Consider the following 21,651-nt stretch of genomic DNA (forward strand, 5'->3'; position numbering starts at 1 on the left):
ATTGACACCTTCTTTATTGTTTTGGCATTGTGAGTTATTGAAAAACTGTATAGAGTTCATGATTTCATTTGAGTTCAATGTTTCTATGAATCTCTCTGCACTGTTTTGAGCCCATCTGTACGATTGGTTCATGCTGTAGAGTTTATTGGGCTGTTTTTTTTGAATGAATATTGCCGGTTAATTTCTTCAGAAACACGTTGATCTGACTGTGATCTGACAATGGTGTCTGTAGTCTGACAGTGAATGCACTAATGGAGGAGGGGTCAATGTCAGTGATGGCATAATCGACTACACTTGTCCCAAGAGCTGAGCAGTAAGTAAACTGACCTAAAGAGTCCCCTCTGATTCTACCATTAAGCATGTATAGGCCTAAGGCTCGGCAGAGATGCACTAACTCCTTCCCATTTTTGTTCAGTATTTGGTCAGGACTGTTTCTATTATTTAGAATTGGGCTACTGTACAAGGAGGGGTGTCCAAATATGTGGTGGTTACCTCCCGCATCTGTGTAGTCAGGCTCAGAACCTGTTCTTGCATTGAAATCTCCACAAAGAAGCATTTTACCCTCTGCCTGAAATTGAATGATTTCTGTATGGAGATTGTCTAAAAACTGATAATCATAATATGATAAATCTGAAGGAGGAGCATAAGCTGCACATATGTATACATCAATGTCACAATAGATTGTAACTTTGTTCAGTTTTAGCCAAATGTGATTAGTACCTTTTTTCATTTCATTCAGTGCTAAGTCCTGCTTATGCCAAATGATGATTCCTCCTGAGTCTCGGCCCCATTTAACATTTGATTGATGGTAGTAAACTTTCTCTATAGCCTGAGGGACACTGAGTATCTATGTCTCCACGACACCATGTTTCCAGTAGGATTATGATGTCCTGTCCCTTGATGTTTTTAATCAATTCTGGATTTGTTGTTTTATAAACAAAATGTGAAGAGTACAGGCCCTGAATATTCTGCATATTAGATGCAGTAGTTGGCGCACCTCTTCTCTCTCTGATTGTTCTAGGTGTCTTTTGCCAGAGGTTACCTCAGCATATGTAGGCTGATGATCTGAATGATACATGGTGTGGACTGCATCATGTGGTGTACTTCTCTGAAGGACAATGTTCTGCCCGACCCTGGAGTAGTGGTCTGTGCTGTGTTGGGCCCGGTCTTGTAGAGCTGTGCTGTAATAAGCCGTGTCTGGCTCTTCTCTCCTGGGGATGGTGGGGTACTGTTGTTTCAGAAGGTGGGGCGGGGGGCTCTGTTGCTGGGGTGATGGGTGTGTGGGTCCCTGCCAAGTGTTGCATCCTTTAGGTCCTTGGCAAAGGTTCTGATACTGTCCTGATCAAGATGTACATTATCGTATAAATGTTCACATGTCAGAGTGGGGTGGTGAGCCGTTCTGACGTTGAGCAGTGAGGCACAGTCCACAGTGATCTGTTGATTTTTCAGATCAACTTTCCTGGGAAGTATTTTCTTGGTAGGAGGGTGGACACAACTATATTGGTTGTTGGGAACATAGCCTGTGCCCGTTCTGCCACTCTTCTCACTGCCCCAGCTACATTTTCACCTTTGGCATGAAGGTTGTTTGTGCCAGTGTGGATGATGATGTTGGCGGGGGTGTCAATCCTGGTCTGACTGAGTAGCTGCATTGCACTGTCGGTTGTAGGACACCAGAATTTATACACCTGGTGTCTAGGGAATAATCTTTCCTGGACTAAGAACTTCCTATTTGAATCAATAAGGATTGCAGTTGTGGGTGACTGTCTGGGTGGAGCAGACTGGGAGACTGGTATTCTGACCTGGGCTGGAGCAGACTGGGAGGCTGGTTGGCTGACCTGGGCTGGAGCAGACTGGGAGGCTGGTTGGCTGACCTGGGCTGGAGCAGACTGGGAGGCTGGTTGGCTGACCTGGCCTGGAGCAGACTGGGAGGCTGGTTGGCTGACCTGGGCTGGAGCAGACTGGGAGGCTGGTTGGCTGACCTGGGCTGGAGCACACTGGGAGGCTGGTAGGTTGACCTGGGCTGGAGCACACTGTGCTGGAGCAGACTGGGAAGCAGGTAGGCTGACCTGGGCTAGAGCAGACTGGGACGCTGGTTGGCTGATCTGGGCTGGAGCAGACTGGTAGGCGGGTGCAGTGTCATCAGGCTGTGTGGTGGAGGCCATGCTGGTCTCAGGTTCTGCTTGTGTTGTACCAGGCTGGTGGACATGTTCTCTACATGCAGAGAACATATTGACTAGCTGCTGGTTGATGGGGTCAATGTACCTCTCTCTTTGTTCTAGCTCCTTTCTTGTTGTGCTCAGATGGTCTCTGAGGTCATCATTTGTCTGACTCAGTTTGTCCGTTCTGCTTTATAATTTAGCAATAGATGCTCTGCTCTCCTCCCTGAACTGTTTAATCTCTTCTTTTAGTTTCTGGACAGTGTCCTCCTCTTGAAGCTTGTTCTCTCTGAGTTCTGTGACCTCTGCTTCGACGAGAGAGAGGCTGTTGTGGAAAAGTTGCATAGCAGGTGTTCTTGGTGTCGTAGGCATGTCCTTGGCTTTGTCTGCTGCAGGTGAGGTAGGTAGAGGGACACTGAGGGCTTCTTGCTGGGTCACAGAGACCGTTGGGGCCTGCTTTTCTCCATCTCCCTCCTTGATCTTTTCCTCAGTTTCTTAGATGAGTTCAGCTTCTCCTTTTAGGGTAGCAAACATATTCTCAAAAGCCTGGAGGCTTGAATCATTGCCTTGTATCAATACAGTTCCATTATTATATACGTTTACTGTTTGATAAATTTAACATTTAAGTCATTTAGTGACTTACAAATTGGTGCATTCAACTTAGGATAGCCAGTGGGACAACCACCTTTTTTTTTATATAATGGAAGGTGGTCAGTGACTCTGCTGTCCTGGCGTCGTGGGGAGCTTGTTCCACCATTGGGGATACGTGTTGCTCTGGTCAGCTTCTTAAAAAATGCGGATCTGACATCCTTGGCTGATGCCTCTCTTTTTTGAGAAAGGGAAATTGTTGCAAATAACCCTTTTCCATATGTGCCCTCGTTTGGTATTAAATATAAAATTTGCTCTTGTTTTGCAACTGGTAAGATCTGCAAACAGGCATTCATGGTTCTGTCCCATCATCAAACCTTTGAAACTTTTCTTAGCTTTCTCCGTCTGGATGTCTGGTGGGTAAACAATTTCCATAGCAACGCTGTACACAATGTTAGAAGCGTTGGTTCTTGTATTATTCTCTCTTGTGTCTTTTAGAGGACTGTTTTACTTTGATGTCCTTTGTCTTCTGTCCTTATTTTGTGCATCGCAGTGCTAGCTGTGCCACTAGAGATCCTGGTTCGCGACCGGGAGACCCATGGGGTGGCGCACAATTGGCCCAGCGTCGTCCAGGGTAGGGGAGGGAATGGCCGGTAGGGATGTAGCTCAGTTGGTAGAGCATGGCGTTTGCCATGCCAGGGTTGTGGGTTCGATTCCCACGGGGGGCCAGTATGAAAAATTAAAAAATAATGTATGCACTCACTAACTGTAAGTCGCTCTGGATAAGAGCGTCTGCTAAATGACTAAAATGTAAATGTAGATATTCTTTGTTAGCTAGCTAGCTTCTTCCAGGAGAGTCCCTAGCAACTGCTTAGCAACTGGTAAACAATTCAGCTAGCTAAGAGAACTGTACAATTTTATAAAAAATAGTTACTTTTTCAAAAGCCTTTCTTTTGTTTGTTGCTTGTTTTGTCTCTTATTCAGTCTTGCAGTTTTCTATTGTTTTTCATTCCGATGTACTTCACTCTAAAAACCATGTAAATGTCAATATTTGTAGGAGCTCATTTTCAGCAGCTGCTGTTTTATCTATTCTCTCTGTCTCTCTCTCTCTCTCTCTCTCTCTCTCTCTGTCTCTCTCTCGCTCTCTCTCTCTCTCTCTCTCTCTCTCTCTCTCTCTCTCTCCTGAATGAAAGGAAAGGAAATACTTCTTCATTGTCTGACCCTTTTTTCCACACAAGAAAAGAGGCTCACCTTCTCTTTCAATAGCCCACTGACTTTACCCCTGTCAATGTGTATTCTCTTGAAGTAGCATCACTTTTCAGTTAGACTATCCTGACATTCATGCATCATTGCACAAAAGTTTTTCCCCCCTAGACCGATACATTTCTAATCTTTCTATACATTTTAAGAGAGGATACCTTAAATATTATCAGATGCATTATAACACTAATACTGCAGACTGGCGAATCCACCTCATTCACAACAACATGAGATTCAGTTGAGTTACAGTTAAAGATGGAGTCTGCTGTGTTTTGTTGACAAAGCGGAGGTGAGGAGCGTCGCACAACGCAGTGAAAGAAATTGCAGTACATCTTCTGCTGTACTACCGCGGGTGTAATGATGTCAGAGGTAGAAAAATAAAAAAACCTTGTTGTTTGCAGTAACTTCTTTGTTGTTGTAATATCTCAAACAGACGTGGCAGTTTCACAATGAAGGATTCCAGCTATAAAGTAAGAATACAAGATATCACGATTCCTTCTCAGGAACATAACATGAAGCTGTTGAATCTTAATAAGATGTGCTTCACAACTGGTGCTGTTGTAGCCTCCATAACTACTCCGTTAGCACCACCTAGTGTTCACATTAGGAAAGTGCAGTCCACTTATGTAAGTATAACTGTAGTCTGGTTCCAGATCTGTTTGTGCTGTATAATTTATATGGCAAGACAGCACAAACAGATCTGGGACCAGGCGAGTATATAACTGTAAAATCAGTAATAATAAAAATCATTCACCATGTCAGAGTGGACTGACTTGTAGAGATAGATACTATATTATCTTCCTATTGATTTTAAACGACGTATTTAAATTACAATTAATTAAAATGTATGTTATCCAGAATAATAACTATCATCTTGATCTTACGGATGCAGAGAACTATTTAAGTAACATTTTCATGATTACATATGCAAGGGTTGAAAGAATATGCATACAATTATTATACTTTCTCTGGTCTGGTTCAAGATTCAAAGTGCTATAAATTACTGCCAAACCAGCATAATTTGCTGGAAATGTGTTTGTTAAAAACATACATATACAAACCTCAATCAGGACAATACACTTGAAATGCATTCTAACCTACATCCAAACCATACAGAAGAATCAATGCACAATCCTGTACTGTAGTTCTAATATCAGACACAGGGAGGCGCTCAAGCACCACTAGAGAGAGCTCTCCTCTCCTGTCTCAGAATGGCACAAGGCAAGCTGAAAACCTCTGGGTTTCAGAAATAAATGACCAAAACCAACGACCATCTTACCTCATACTCCAATCAGACCTGGGTTCAAAGAGCAGTTTATTTTTTTAAAGTGAGTCGTTTAGACTCAATATTAATTTAGAATTCAAGTATTTCTGCCATTTTAAAGTCATGCCCTCCTCCGTCCTTGACTTTTCCTAAATAAGTATATTTAACATACAGTACCAGTCAAAGGTTTGGACACACGTACTCATTCCAGGGTTTTTCTTTATTTTTACTATTTTCTACATTGTAGAATAATAGTGAAGACATCAAAACTATGAAATAACACATATGGAATCATGTAGTATCCAAAAAAGAGTTTAAAAAATCTTCAAATAGCCACCCTTTGCCTTGATGACAGCTTTGCACACTCTTGGAATTCTCTCAACCAGCTTCATGGAATGGAATGCATTTAACAATTAACAGGTGTGCCTTGTTAAAAGTTAATTTGTGGAATTGATTTCCTTCTTAATGCATTTGGTAAAAGACCAGCTCAAATAAGCAAAGAGAAACGACAGTCCATCATTACTTTAAGACATGAAGGTCAGTCAATTCGGAACATTTCAAGAACTTTGAAAGTTTCTTCAAGTGCAGTCGCAAAAACCCTCAAGCGCTATGATGAAACTGGCTCTCATGAGGACCGTGACAGGAATGGAAGACCCAGAGTTACCTCTTCAAAGGGGGTGACACTCTAGATCCAAACTGCTACAGACCTATATCCATCCTGCCCTGCCTTTCGAAAGTATTTGAAAGCCAAGTTAACAAACAGATCACCGACCATTTCGAATACCACCGTACCTTCTCCGCTATGCAATCCGGTTTCCGAGCTGGTCATGGGTGCACTTCAGCCACGCTCAAGGTCCTAAACGATATTATAACCGTGATTGATAATAGACAGTACTGTGCAGCCGTCTTCATCGACCTGGCCAAGGCTTTCGACTCTGTCAACCACCGCATTCTTATTGGCAGACTAAATAGCCTTGGTTTCTCAAATGACTGCCTCGCCTGGTTCACCAACTACTTCTCAGATAGAGTTCAGTGTGTCAAATCGGAGGGCCTGTTGTCTGGACCTATGGCAGTCTCTATGGGGGTGCCACAGGGTTCAATTCTTGGGCCGACACTTTTCTCCGTGTATATCAATGATGTCGCTCTTGCTGCTGGTGACTCTCAGATCCACCTCTACGCAGACGACACCATTTTGTATACATCTGGCCCTTCATTGGACACTGTGTTAACAAACCTCCAAACGAGCTTCAATGCCATACAACACTCCTTCAGTAGCCTCCAACTGCTCTTAAACACTAGTAAAACTAAATGCATGCTTTTCAATCGAACGCTGCTGGCACCAGCCCACCCGACTAGAATCACCACTCTCGACGGGTCTGACCTAGAGTATGTGGACAACTACAAATACCTAGGTGTCTGGTTAGACTGTAAACTCTCCTTCCAGACTCACATAAAGAATCTCCAATCCAAAGTTAAATCTAGAATCGGCTTCCTATTTCGCAACAAAGCCTCCCTTCACTCATGCTGCCAAACATGCCCTCGTAAAACTGACTATCCTACCGATCCTTGACTTCGGCGATGTCATTTACAAAATAGCCTCCAACACTCTACTCAGCAAACTGGATGTAGTCTATCACAGTGCCATCCGTTTTGTCTCCAAAGCCCCATACACTACCCACCACTGTGACCTGTACGCTCTGTTGGCTGGTCCTCACTACATGTTCGTCGTCAAACCCACTGGCTCCAGGCCATCTATAAATCACTGCTAGGCAAATCCCCGCCTTATCTTAGCTCATTGGTCACCATAGCAGCACCCACCCGTAGTCTGCGCTCCAGCAGGTATATCTCACTGGTCATTCCCAAAGCCAACACCTCCTTTGGACGCCATTCCTTCCAGTTCTCTGCTGCCAATGACTGGAACGAATTGCAAAAATCTCTGAAGCTGGAGACTCTTATCTCCCTCACTAACTTTAAGCATCAGTTGTCAGAGCACCTTACCAATCACTGCACCTGTACACAGCCCATCTGAAATTAGCCCACCCAACTACCTCATCCCTATATTGTTATTTATTTTGCTATTTTGCACCCCAGTATCTCTATTTGCACATAATCTCTTAAACATCTACCATTCCAGTGTTAATACTATTGTAATTATTTTGCACTATAGCCTATTTATTGCCTTACCTCCATAACTTGCTACATTTGCACACACTGTATATATCTTTTCTGTTGTATTTTGACTTTATGTTTTTTTACCCCATATGTAACTCTGTGTTGTTTTTTATCGCACTGCTTTGCTTTATCTTGGCCAGGTCGCAGTTGTAAATGAGAACTTGTTCTCAACTGGCTTACCTGGTTAAATAAAGGTGAAATAAAAAATAAATAAATAAAAATTAGAGTTACCAGCCTCAGAAATTGCAGGCCAAATACATTTTCAGAGTTCAAGTAACAGACACATCTCAACATTAACTGTTCAGAGGGGACTGTGCGAATCAGGCCTTCATTGTCGAATTGCTGCAAAGAAACCACTAGTAAAGGACACCAATAAGAACAAGAGACCTGCAAGAAACACGAGCAATGGACATTACACCGCTGGAAATGTGTCCCTTGGTCTGGAGTCCAAATTGGAGATTTTTGGTTCCAACCGCCATGTCTTTATGAGACGCGGTGTGGGTGAATGGATGATCTCGCATGTGTATTTCCCACCGTAAAGCATGGAGGAGGAGGTGTTATGGTGTGGGGGTGCTTTGCTGGTGACACTGTCTGTGTTTTATTTAGAATTCAAGGCACACTTAACCAGCATGGCTACCACAGCATTCTACAGTGAAACACCATCCCATCTGGTTTGGGCTTAGTGGAACTATAATTTGTTTTTCAACAGGACAATGACCCAACACACGTCCAGGCTGTGTAAGGGCTGTTTTACCAAGAAGGAGAGTGATGGAGTGCTGCATCAATGACCTGGCTTCCACAATCCCCGACCTCAACCCAATTGAGATGGTTTGGGATGAGTCGGACCGCAGATTGAAGGAAAAGCAGCTAACAAGTGCTCAGCATATGTGGGAACTCCTTCAATACTGTTGGAAAAGCATTCCAGGTGAAGCTGGTTGAGAGAATGCCAAGAGTGTGCAAAGCTGTCATCAAGGCAAAGGGTGGCTATTTGAAGATTCTCAAATATAAAATATATTTTCATTTGTTTATTTTAGCTCATGAAACATGGGACCAGCACTTTACTTGTTGCGTTTATATATTTGTTCAGTATACTAACCCACCTGGCTAAATCAAACGCACAAATCATTTAAAAAGAAAACAAGTACTATTTGAACCCAAGTCAATACATTAACATCCCCAGAGCATTTACTATTTCTTTGTTCAGGATGATCCACTACGTATTTAGGACAGAAATCCAGACAGACATTTTGTCAACAAATCAACTCAAGTCAAGGAAATGTTATCAACAGAACTCAGTCCCACAGCCAAACTCCCATCGGGAGTTGGTAGATATCTTTATCTGGATCAAAATATTATCCTTTCCTGTTAGCTCCCCCAGCATGATTGAGTGTGTATTTTATTTGCATATGCCACTTATAGTCATTGTGATGGAAACGGAGCCGGTGAAATTAACCTGAGTGAATGAATAGAAAGCCTGAGCTCCGTCTCTCATATGGCTATTAAATTCACTCAAGCATTCAAGCCTCTCCTTACCTGCTGGCCCACAGCAGTATCACACACATAAGCACTTGCACACACACACACACACACACACACACACACACACACACACACACACACACACATCCTTTGTGATATGGGAAAATGTCGTGCTCTGCATCTGCTATTTATTCTTGCAGCTTTGCTCTTTTTTTTAACCCTTTCAAACTTCTACAATCTGTGTGTTGTGGATGAGGAGATGACAGATGCGAGAAGTGGAAGTATAGAGGATTAGTGTAAAACCCTCTCTGGCCCTGGGAGTTAGAGACAAACTTTAGGACTCAGTCCCCAGCAGAGGCTACCATCCCCTGGTTTCACATCTCTGTCCTTGGCTACTCCATTGCTAGGGGGTTGCCAAGGGCCCTTCCGGAACACGCTCCCCTGGAGTCATGTGACCTGGTCCCCCCCCCCCCCAACACAGTCTGTTCTTTAGTTGGAGGTAGAGGTCCAGAGAGACAACAGGTCAGAAGAACCCTGCACCACCTCAACACAACTCACCACTGGACCCTTCCTCCAAGGCCAAGCCTCCACCCTGGACTTCCTAACCGTGTGTTAGTGGGTCACTAATCCACTATTACTACCACTAGTCTCCTCTTCCTGTTTGTCGTGTGTCTGTTTGGATTTTCCCTGCCTCCTATTGGTCATTTCTGTCCTCTAACGGTCGCTGAGACAGTTTTACCTGTAATCTAAAGCGGCGCCTCTATCAGAGACCATCTTATGGTTAAATTAAACGAGGGGTGTGAAAGTTAAAACGTTTAAACAGAATGTTAACCTTAACAGTAAGAAAATATCCCTGTGTTTTTTTTTGCTCCAAAAAAATTCACATCAAAGTGCAGTTATCACAAAACGACCACTAACAGGTCGCGATCATCATCATCATAAAGGGATTTTTTTAAACAAATAGGCCTACCTAACTCAACAATGCTGTAACATTAGTAAGAGGGGATATGCAGCATCTTTCAAATGATTTGCCAGATATAAAGCGCTCTGCACGTCATCATCGCTAACAGTTGGAAAGTTGCGTCTCTCTCATCAATATCACTGTTCACCGTTCACTCCCGTTTTAACAGGGTGTTATTCCCTTTATGAATGAATAGATTACATTTTATTTTTGTGTCAAATCGCCAGTTGGCAACCCATCCCTTACGGGATTAATTGACACATAAACAAACATTACAGTGATTCACAGTGATAATTCTGTGATAATTCAGTGATTATTCTTCCGGTGTTCTGAGCAGGGAGTTGAGACATACAGTTGAACAGCACTAGAAAGCAAAAATTATTTCCTTTCTAACCAGTAGATAACGCACACAAAATGTAAGTATCTTTTGCCCTGTGTTTGATTTGTGAGCTTAAACTTGGTGTGCAGGCTTTTGATAAACATGAAAGAAAGTAGGCCCCTTTAGACTAATGAACACGCAATCTGACTTCATCAAAACAATGTTTTTGTTGCATATTTCAGTCTGGAACCTGCCTAGGTTTAGGGGGGGTTGTAACCTATTCTAAATGGCACACTACAGCTGCGCAGTTCGCAAAAAAGCCTAAAACAGACGAGACACATTTATTATTCCAAACTGCAGCTCGTGGTTGGAACACACTGTACAACCCTACTTCAATCAACCAGTCCCATTTAGAATTTGTGAGAAACGTGTCGTGATTTGGCAAGGAATGTAGCTTGTCTACAGTTTTGTTAGTGCACCCATCAGTTAGATACGTCTTTATAGGCAGTCATTTCTGTCTAATGGGAGGTGCGCAGCACGCATGTGTGTAGAGGGAGAAGAACAGAGATCACCTGGCTACGTTACTTTTTAGTTGTGAGCCGCTAATGCACATAACAAATGGAAGGGACACAAGAGTTAACGTAAATTAACGGTTGTCTTCAACGGTTGTCTTCGGGACATAAATTCACCTGCCAGAAACAGATTCCAGATTATGCCTATTGTCTGACTGCGGTAGAACATCACTGCCCTCTAGTGGTCATACCACGCAATAGGATTTTATGTGGAATTTTATGAAATGTTATTTTCTGCAAACAAAATGGCTGTTTAATTTGTAACTATTTGTTTTCCATTTGTCACATCCCTGCATTAAACCATATACTTCTGGGCTCTCTCTCTACAATAAATCTTCACCATATTACTTATTGATTAGCTCCCAGCTTCCTCCATGAACATTTTGAAAACCTGTCTAGTCCTCTTCTCTTATTAAATATGAAGTAGAGTCCAGAAGGTCGCAGCTGATATCCTGCTTACCATCTATCTGAAGCCATAGTGTTATGTTAGTGGTAGGGTGCAGCTGATATCCTGCTTACCATCTATCTGAAGCCATAGTGTTATGTTAGTGGTAGGGTGCAGCTGATATCCTGCTTACCATCTATCTGAAGCCATAGTGTTATGTTAGTGGTAGGGTGCAGCTGATATCCTGCTTACCATCTATCTGAAGCCATAGTGTTATGTTAGTGGTAGGGGTGCAGCTGATATCCTGCTTACCATCTATCTGAAGCCATAGTGTTATGTTAGTGGTAGGGTGCAGCTGATATCCTGCTTACCATCTATCTGAAGCCATAGTGTTATGTTAGTGGTAGGGTGCAGCTGATATCCTGCTTACCATCTATCTGAAGCCATAGTGTTATGTTAGTGGTAGGGTGCAGCTGATATCCTGCTTACCATCTATCTGAAGCCATAGTGTTATGTTAGTGGTAGGGTGCAGCTGATATCCTGCTTACCATCTATCTGAAGCCATAGTGTTATGTTAGTGGTAGGGTGCAGCTGATATCCTGCTTACCATCTATCTGAAGCCATAGTGTTATGTTAGTGGTAGGGTGCAGCTGATATCCTGCTTACCATCTATCTGAAGCCATAGTGTTATGTTAGTGGTAGGGTGCAGCTGATATCCTGCTTACCATCTATCTGAAGCCATAGTGTTATGTTAGTGGTAGGGTGCAGCTGATATCCTGCTTACCATCTATCTGAAGCCATAGTGTTATGTTAGTGGTAGGGTGCAGCTGATATCCTGCTTACCATCTATCTGAAGCCATAGTGTTATGTTAGTGGTAGGGTGCAGCTGATATCCTGCTTACCATCTATCTGAAGCCATAGTGTTATGTTATTGGTAGGTCGCAGCTGATATCCTGCTTACCATCTATCTGAAGCCATAGTGTTATGTTAGTGGTAGGGTGCAGCTGATATCCTGCTTACCATCTATCTGAAGCCATAGTGTTATGTTATTGGTAGGGTGCAGCTGATATCCTGCTTACCATCTATCTGAAGCCATAGTGTTATGTTATTGGTAGGGTGCAGCTGATATCCTGCTTACCATCTATCTGAAGCCATAGTGTTATGTTAGTGGTAGGGTGCAGCTGATATCCTGCTTACCATCTATCTGAAGCCATAGTGTTATGTTATTGGTAGGGTGCAGTGTGTCTGCAAGTTTAAAGATGGAATCCCCAGCAGGAGGAGACAGCGCCACTGGCCGCCCCACCACTGTTGTTATTGTTTAGTTGCCGAGCTGAGGAGCGTCGTGCAGCATGGTAATACAACAATCTGTACATATTGGGCTCTTCTATCACACATGCGATGATGTTAGAGGGGGGAAACACTGTGTTTGTTGTTTGCAGTAGCTTCTTTGTTGTTTTAATCTCACAAACGGACATGGCTGCTTCACCATGAAGGATTCCAGATTTAAAGTTCAGTGATGGGCCATAGTGCTCTCCTCATTCAGAGATGTATTAAATACACAATCTGGGATATTTTCTGCTGTTAATTTCAAATTATATACTGTACCATATCTCCATATGTAAAAGTGTGGTTGCATACATTTCCCCAGCCCCATCCCTCAGCTTAACCAAACAATGGAGCAGGGGTCAGGCTGTTGAAACGAGAGATTGTGCTTTTAAATGACTACAAGGCTAATAATGCTGTAGCTCAAATGGCCCTTTATGATAAATGTTTGGAGTTTGGACACAACTACTCATTCAAGGGTTTTTCTTTATTTGTAATATTTTCTACATTGTAGAATAATAGTGAAGACATCAAAACTATGAAATAACACATATGGAATCATGTAGTAATCAAAAAGTGTTAAACAAATCAAAATATATTTTAGATTTTAGATTCTTCAAAGTAGCCACCCTTTGCCTTGATGACAGCTTTGCACACTCTTGGCAGATCATCCGTTCACCTACTCTGCGTCTCACAAACACACGGCGGGTTGGAACCAAAAATCTCAAATTTGGACTCATCAGACCAAAGGACAGATTTCCACCGGTCTAATGTCCATTGCTCGTGTTTCTTGGCCCAAGCAAGTTTCTTCTTCTTATTGGTGGCCTGTAGTAGTGGTTTCTTTGCAGCAATTCGACCATGAAGGCCTGATTCACAGTCTCCTCTGAACAGTTGATGTTGAGATGTGTCTGTTACTTGAACTCTGTGAAGCATTTATTTGGGCTGCAATTTCTGAGGCTGGTAACTCTAATGAACTTATCCTCTGCAGCAGAGGTAACTTTGGGTTTTCCTTTCCTGTGGCGGTCCTCATGAGAGCCAGTTTCATCATAGCGCTTGATGGTTTTTGCGACTGCACTTGAAGAAACGTTCAAAGTACTTTACATTTTCCGTATTGACTGACCTTCATACCTTAAAGTAATGATGGACTGTCGTTTCTCTTTGCTTATTTGAGCTGTTCTTGCCATAATATGGACTTGGTCTTTTACCAAATATGGGTATCTTCTGTATACCACCCCTACCTTGTCACAACACAACTGATTGGCTCAAATGCATTAAGAAGGAAATAAATTCCACAAATTAACTTTTAACAAGGCACACGTGTTAATTGAAATGCATTCCAGGTGACTACCTCATGAAGCTGGTTAAGAGAATGCCAAGGGTGTGCAAAGCTGTCTTCAAGGCAAAGGGTGGCTATTTGAAGAATCTCAAATATAAAATCTATTTTGATTTGCTTAACACTTTTTTGGTTACTACATGATTCCATATGTGTTATTTCATAGTTTTGATGTCTTCACTATTATTCTACAATGCAGAAAACAGTAAAAAATTAAGAAAAACCCTGGAATGAGTAGGTGTGTCCAAAACTTTTGACTGGTACTGTATACAGTGGGGAGAACAAGTTTTTGATACACTGCCGATTTTGCAGGTTTTCCTACTTACAAAGCATGTAGAGGTCTGTAATTTCTATCATAGGTACACTTCAACTGTGAGAGACGGAATCTAAAACAAAAATCCAGAAAATCACATTGTATGATTTTTAAGTAATTAATTTGCATTTTATTGCATGACATACAGTGGGGAAAAAAAGTATTTAGTCAGCCACCAATTGTGCAAGTTCTCCCACTTAAAAATATGAGAGAGGCCTGTAATTTTCATCATAGGTACACGTCAACTATGACAGACAAATGGAGGAAAAAAAATCCAGAAAATCACATTGTAGGATTTTTAATGAATTTATTTGCAAATTATGGTGGAAAATAAGTATTTGGTCAATAACAAAAGTTTCTCAATACTTTGTTATATACCCTTTGTTGGCAATGACACAGGTCAACCGTTTTCTCTAAGTCTTCACAAGGTTTTCACACACTGTTGCTGGTATTTTGACCCATTCCTCCATGCAGATCTCCTCTAGAGCAGTGATGTTTTGGGGCTGTCGCTGGGCAACACGGACTTTCAACTCCCTCCAAAGATTTTCTATGGGGTTGAGATCTGGAGACTGGCTAGGCCACTCCAGGACCTTGAAATGCTTCTTACGAAGCCACTCCTTCGTTGCCCGGGCGGTGTGTTTGGGATCATTGTCATGCTGAAAGACCCAGCCACGTTTCATCTTCAATGCCCTTGCTGATGGAAGGAGGTTTTCACTCAAAATCTCACGATACATGGCCCCATTCATTCTTTCCTTTACACGGATCAGTCGTCCTGGTCCCTTTGCAGAAAAAACAGCCCCAAAGCATGATGTTTACACCCCCATGATTCACAGTAGGTATGGTGTTCTTTGGATGCAACTCAGCATTCTTTGTCCTCCAAACACGACGAGTTGAGTTTTTACCAAAAAGTTCTATTTTGGTTTCATCTGACCATATGACATTCTCCCAATCCTCTTCTGGATCATCCAAATGCACTCTAGCAAACTTCAGACGGGCCTGGACATGTACTGGCTTAAGCAGGGGGACACGTCTCGCACTGCAGGATTTGAGTCCCTGGCGGCGTAGTGTGTTACTGATGGTAGGCTTTGTTACTTTGGTCCCAGCTCTCTGCAGGTCATTCACTAGGTCCCCCCATGTGGTTCTGGGATTTTTGCTCACCGTTCTTGTGATAATTTTGACCCCACTGGGTGAGATCTTGCGTGGAGCCCTAGATCGAGGGAGATTATCAGTGGTCGTGTATGTCTTCCATTTCCTAATAATTGCTCCCACGGTTGATTTCTTCAAACCAAGCTGCTTACCTATTGCAGATTCAGTCTTCCCAGCCTGGTGCAGGTCTACAATTTTGTTTCTGGTGTCCTTTGACAGCTCTTTGGTCTTGGCCATAGTGGAGTTTGGAGTGTGACTGTTTGAGGTTGTGGACAGGTGTCTTTTATACTGATAACAAGTTCAAACAGGTGCCATTAATACAGGTAACGAGTGGAGGACAGAGGAGCCTCTTAAAGAAGAAGTTACAGGTCTGTGAGAGCCAGAAATCTTGCTTGTTTGTAGGTGACCAAATACTTATTTTCCACCATAATTTGCAAATAAATTCATTAAAAATCCTACAATGTGATTTTCTGGATTTTTTTTCCTCCATTTGTCTGTCATAGTTGACGTGTACCTATGATGAAAATTACAGGCCTCTCTCATATTTTTAAGTGGGAGAACTTGCACAATTGGTGGCTGACTAAATACTTTTTTTCCCCACTGTAAGTATTTGATCACCTACCTACCAGTAAGAATTCCGTCTCTCACAGACCTGTTAGTTTTTCTTTAAGAAGCCCTCCTGTTCTGAACTCGTTACCTGTATAAAAGACACCTGTCCACACACTCAATCAAACAGACTCCAACCTCTCCACAATGGCCAAGACCAGAGAGCTGTGTAAGGACATCAGGGATAAAATTGTAGACCTGCACAAGGCTGGGATGGGCTACAGGACAATAGGCAAGCAGCTTGGTGAGAAGGCAACAACTGTTGGCGCAATTATTAGAAAATGGAAGATGTTCAAGATGACGGTCAATCACCCTCGGTCTGGGGCTCCATGCAAGATCTCACCTCCTGGGGCATCAATGATCATGAGGATGGTGAGGGATCAGCCCAGAACTACACGGCAGGACCTGGTCAATGACCTGAAGAGAGCTGGGACCACAGTCTCAAAGAAAACCATTAGTAACACACTACGCCGTCATGGATTAAAATCCTGCAGCGCACGCAAGGTCCCCCTGCTCAAGCCAGCGCATGTCCAGGCCCGTCTGAAGTTTGCCAATGACCATCTGGATAATCCAGAGGAGGAATGGGAGAAGGTCATGTGGTCTGATGAGACAAAAATAGAGCTTTTTGGTCTAAACTCCACACGCCGTGTTTGGAGAAGAAGAAGGATGAGTACAACCCCAAGAACACCATCCAAACCATGAAGCATGGAGGTGGAAACATCATTCTTTGGGGATGCTTTTCTGCAAAGGGGACAGGACGACTGCACCGTATTGAGGGGAGGATGGATGGGGCCATGTATCGCGAGATCTTGGCCAACAACCTCCTTCCCTCAGTAAGAGCATTGAAGATGAGTCGTGGCTGGGTCTTCCAGCATGACAACGACCCGAAACACACAGCCAGGGCAACTAAGGAGTGGCTCCGTAAGAAGCATCTCAAGGTCCTGGAGTGGCCTAGCCAGTCTCCAGACCTGAACCCAATAGAAAATCTTTGGAGGGAGCTGAAAGTCCATATTGCCCAGCGACAGCCCCGAAACCTGAAGGATCTGGAGAAGGTCTGTATGGAGGAGTGGGCCAAAAAATCCTGCTGCAGTGTGTGCAAACCTGGTCAAGACCTACAGGAAACGTATGATCTCTGTAATTGCAAACAAAGGTTTCTGTACCAAATATTAAGTTCTGCTTTTCTGATGTATCAAATACTTATGTCATGCAATAAATTGCAAATGAATTACTTAAAAATCATACAATGTGATTTTCTGGATTTTTGTTTTAGATTCCGTCTCTCACAGTTGAAGTGTACCTATGATAAAAATTACAGACCTCTACATGCTTTGTAAGTAGGAAAACCTGCAAAATCGGCAGTGTATCAAATACTTGTTCTCCCCACTGTATATGACTACGTAAAGAGACAGTCCCATGTAATTGTGGCATTAATAGGTGTCACATATCAGTTTGCAAACAAGGTAAAAAATTAAATCATTGTGTTAATAAAGCTGCATAGAAACATGGTATCTTATTTGCTTTCTTGAGTAAGGCAGCTCCAAAATAAAGGTGTTTTAGCCTAGCTCAGTGCTTTCTGTGGTGGTGGGGCAGCCAGCGGAAAATACAGGGCGTAGGGGTTGGTAATGTTCTCTAGTTGCAAAGCAATCACTACCCTGCTATTCTGTGGAGTGGGTGTGTGGTCCAAATGTGGGTTTAAGGGTCTATTTTCTAAGCTTAAAAGGATAAACATTCACATGCCATGGGCCAGAAAAGGTTGAATACATTGGCCATGCTGTCAATCCAGCATGACTTCTGCTGCATTCAAAACAACTGGAAACTCGGAACTGGAAGATCTCAGAATAAAACGAGCTCCGACTGGGGAAATAAGTTTTGAACAGTCATCCAACTCGGAATTCCAAGTCGGGAACTCAGGCCTCTTTCTAGAGCTCCCACCTGAAGATCACTGACATCATGATTCAACCTTTTCTCAGAGTTCCCAGTTGTCTTGAAAGCACCATAAATCCAGAGAATGCCAGACTTTGATGACAAAGTTTCATGACAAACTCTGCCCACCAAGGACCGCCGCTCCACCTTCCTGTTCAAGTGAGCACAGCACAACAAGGTGAGTCCAAAAATGTCTTGTATGCTGCTGCATTAATGATGTAATATGTCAGGGAGATACATTGAGGGAAAAAAGTATTTGATCCCCTGCTTATTTTGTACGTTTACCCACTGACAAAGAAATGATCAGTCTATAGTTTTTATGGTAGGTTTATTTGAACAGTGAGAGACAGAATAACAACAAAAAAATCTTGAAAAACGCATGTCAAAAATGTTATAAATTTATTTGCATTTTAATGAGGGAAATAAGTATTTGACCCCCTCTCAATCAGAAAGATTTCTGGCTCCCAGGTGTCTTTTATACAGGTAACGAGCTGAGATTAGGAGCACACTCTTAAAGGGAGTGCTCCTAATCTCAGTTTGTTACCTGTATAAAAGACACCTGTCCACAGAAGCAATCAATCAATCAGATTCCAAACTCTCCACCATGGCCAAGACCAAAGAGCTCTCCAAGGATGTCAGGGACAAGATTGTAGACCTACACAAGGCTGGAATGGGCTACAAGACCATCGCCAAGCAGCTTGGTGAGAAGGTGACAACAGTTGGTGCGATTATTCGCAAATGAAAGAAACACAAAATAACTGTCAATCTCCCTCGGCCTGGGGCTCCATGCAAGATCTCACCTCGTGGAGTTGCAATGATCATGAGAACGGTGAGGAATCAGCCCAGAACTACACGGGAGGATCTTGTCAATGATCTCAAGGCAGCTGGGACCATGTTCACCAAGAAACAATTGGTAACGCACTACACCGTGAAGGACTGAAATTCTGCAGCGCCCGCAAGGTCCCCCTGCTCAAGAAAGCACATATACAGGCCCGTCTGAAGTTTGCCAATGAACATCTGAATGATTCAGAGGAGAACTGGGTGAAAGTGTTGTGGTCAGATGAGACCAAAATGGAGCTCTTTGGCATCAACTCAACTTGCCGTGTTTGGAGGAGGAGGAATGCTGCCTATGACCCCAAGAACACCATCCCCAACGTCAAACATGGAGGTGGAAACATTATGCTTTGGGGGTGTTTTTCTGCTAAGGGGACAGGACAACTTCACCGCATCAAAGGGACGATGGACGGGGCCATGTACCGTCAAATCTTGGGTGAGAACCTCCTTCCCTCAGCCAGGGCATTGAAAATGGGTCGTGGATGGGTATTCCAGCATGACAATGACCCAAAACACATGGCCAAAGCAACAAAGGAGCCTCAAGAAGAAGCACATTAAGGTCCTGGTGTGGCCTAGCCAGTCTCCAGACCTTAATCCCATCGGAAATCTGTGGAGGGAGCTGAAGGTTCGAGTTGCCAAACGTCAGCCTCGAAACCTTAATGACTTGGAGAAGATCTGCAAAGAGGAGTGGGACAAAATCCCTCCTGAGATGTGTGAAAACCTGGTGGCCAACTACAAGAAACGTCTGACCTCTGTGATTGCCAACAAGGGTTTTGCCACCAAGTACTAAGTCATGTTTTGCAGAGGGGTCATATACTTATTTCCCTCATTAAAATGCAAATCAATGTATAACATTTTTGACATGCGTTTTTCTGGATTTTTTTGTTGTTATTCTGTCTCTCACTGTTCAAATAAACCTACCATTAAAATTATAGACTGATCATTTCTTTGTCAGTGGGCAAACGTACAAAATCAGCAGGGGATCAAATACTTTTTTCCCTCACTGTATATAGATACTGTAGCTAAGAAAGTAATACTAAGTGTATGTTGTGTAGTAAGCTGTTAGTAGCTGATGTGCCTCACCCTAATAATTTGGTCCCTTTCCTCCTCATAATTTAGCCTACTGTTCTGACTTGGTGGTGCACATGTAGCCTATAGCCTGTTTAGAGAAATGTAATAATCGAATATTGTAAGAGCTTTCATTGTCTGCTTATATGCCCCCTTTATTTATCCTATGGTTCTGACTTGGTGTACAGGGAGAATACTGTAAGAACGGTCTATGTTCTGAATTCTGTCTCTGAACATTTCAAAAGTGCTGAACAAATAGTTACATTGACTCTGTCCGTCTTAGCTCGCTCATTAATGTCTTAATCGAAATTACGGATTGCCTCTTATCCGCTCGTCGTCCCCTTTTGCCATAGTTTGTACATCTCAATTGTCAGTAGAAACCAACATTTGTTTAAGCAAGTCAGCCATATGAGCTATGTTTTTTAAAAAGGCAGTAAATGAGGCTGAATTAACTGTTTCGCTGCCAGACAAGGCTCTGCTGATAGCCAGGTGTAGTAGTGGTAAGGATTCACTCCATGGTAAAGAAAATAAAGCTTTATGTAGGCCCTAACAGTTTGTGGGCACCATTTGTCACCATTATAGTGCAATTCATGTATTGTTTAGTGTTGTGTTGTGTTGTGTAGTGGCTTTGCTGGCAAGGATCTAAAAAAAAAATGTGGGGAGTTTGCCTCACCAAGATTTAAATGATTTCAACAACAGCTTAATAGTTGTCTTCTTACCACAATATAGACCTAACATGTTCCTTGCCTGCAATCCATGAGCACACACCCCTATCTGCCCTCCCCCCCAAAAAAAGAAGTTACCCAAGGGCTGTCCAGCGACGACCCTGGCGTTCTCCCTTGCTACAGCCACTCGTGCGTTCCTCTCGCTGCCGTACTGGACGAAGGCGAAGCCCTTGTGGACGGAGCAGCCCACGATCCTGCCGTACTTGGCGAAGAGGGCTTCGATGTCGGCCTTGGTGACCGCCGCCGTGTTGAGGTTGCCGATGAAGACTCTGGAGTTGAGGGAACGCGGGTCATTCTTGTTGGTCACGTTGCTGGTGGGAGTCTTACCAGTCATCCTACTGTACCCTGACCTACTGACCGAGGAGGAGAGAAGAGACGTCAGAGTGTGGGGGGGGGGGGAGAGAGAGTCTTTCCAGTCATCCTACCACACCGTGCTGAAATAAGAGAAAAGAGAAGCCAGGGCCAGATACTGTCAAATTAAAGTGTTTCAAATTTATTTGCCATGATGAATACATTGGAAATCTGAGCTCACCCAAGCAAGCTCTCACAAAACACCATACTTTCAAGTATTTGAGGGTGTTTTCACACTTGGTCCCTTTCAGCCAATTTTTGTAAACTCAGTGTGGTTCGCTTAATTGTTTGTGCAGTGTGAACACTCCAAAGGAACTCAGACCCCTCAAAAGAGGCCCCTGAAGTGAACCGAACCGAGACCATCTCGAGAGGTGGTCTGAGTTCGGTTCGCTTGAATTATGTGGTCCGGTTCCCTATTTTGGGGCAATGTGAACACAAAGCTCCCCAGGTTCGCTTGTCATTATTCCTGCACCACACACTAGACTACTACAACACTGTTTCCCCTGACATAACCCCTCAGACAGAAGATGATGATGTGCAGGTTCGTGGATAAAAACGTGTGCTGTTTTTTAGATATTGATTAGCGATTATCAAGGATGCACAGAAATTCCCAAATATGTGTGGAGTTTTGTACGTTCAGATTATTTGTTTGCAATACGTGATCTACAGTGGGGAAAAAAAGTATTTAGTCAGCCACCAATTGTGCAAGTTCTCCCACTTAAAAAGATGAGAGAGGCCTGTAATTTTCATCATAGGTACACGTAAACTATGACAGACAAATTGGGGGGGAAAAATCCAGAAAATCACATTGTAGGATTTTTTTATGAATTATTTGCAAATTATGGTGGAAAATAAGTATTTGGTCACCTACAA

General features: G+C 43.0%; 1 protein-coding gene across 3 annotated transcripts in view; it reads right to left on the minus strand.

Moving 5' to 3' along the window:
- The window catches only part of LOC121581419 (RNA-binding Raly-like protein), a 74,207-nt gene that overhangs the window by 36,842 nt on the left and 15,714 nt on the right, over positions 1–21,651 (minus strand). For 2 of the 3 annotated variants that reach the window (XM_041896917.2, XM_041896919.2), the window contains exon 2: positions 20,506–20,777. In XM_041896917.2, the coding sequence (XP_041752851.2) occupies positions 20,506–20,761 (256 nt within the window). In that variant the 5' untranslated portion in view covers positions 20,762–20,777. Of the gene's footprint in view, positions 1–20,505; positions 20,781–21,651 lie in introns of all 3 variants that reach the window. The other variant, XM_041896918.2, reaches the window with a different exon arrangement.

Source organism: Coregonus clupeaformis, chromosome 14 (assembly GCF_020615455.1).
Source record: "Coregonus clupeaformis isolate EN_2021a chromosome 14, ASM2061545v1, whole genome shotgun sequence".
NCBI classification, from domain to species: Eukaryota; Metazoa; Chordata; class Actinopteri; order Salmoniformes; family Salmonidae; genus Coregonus; species Coregonus clupeaformis.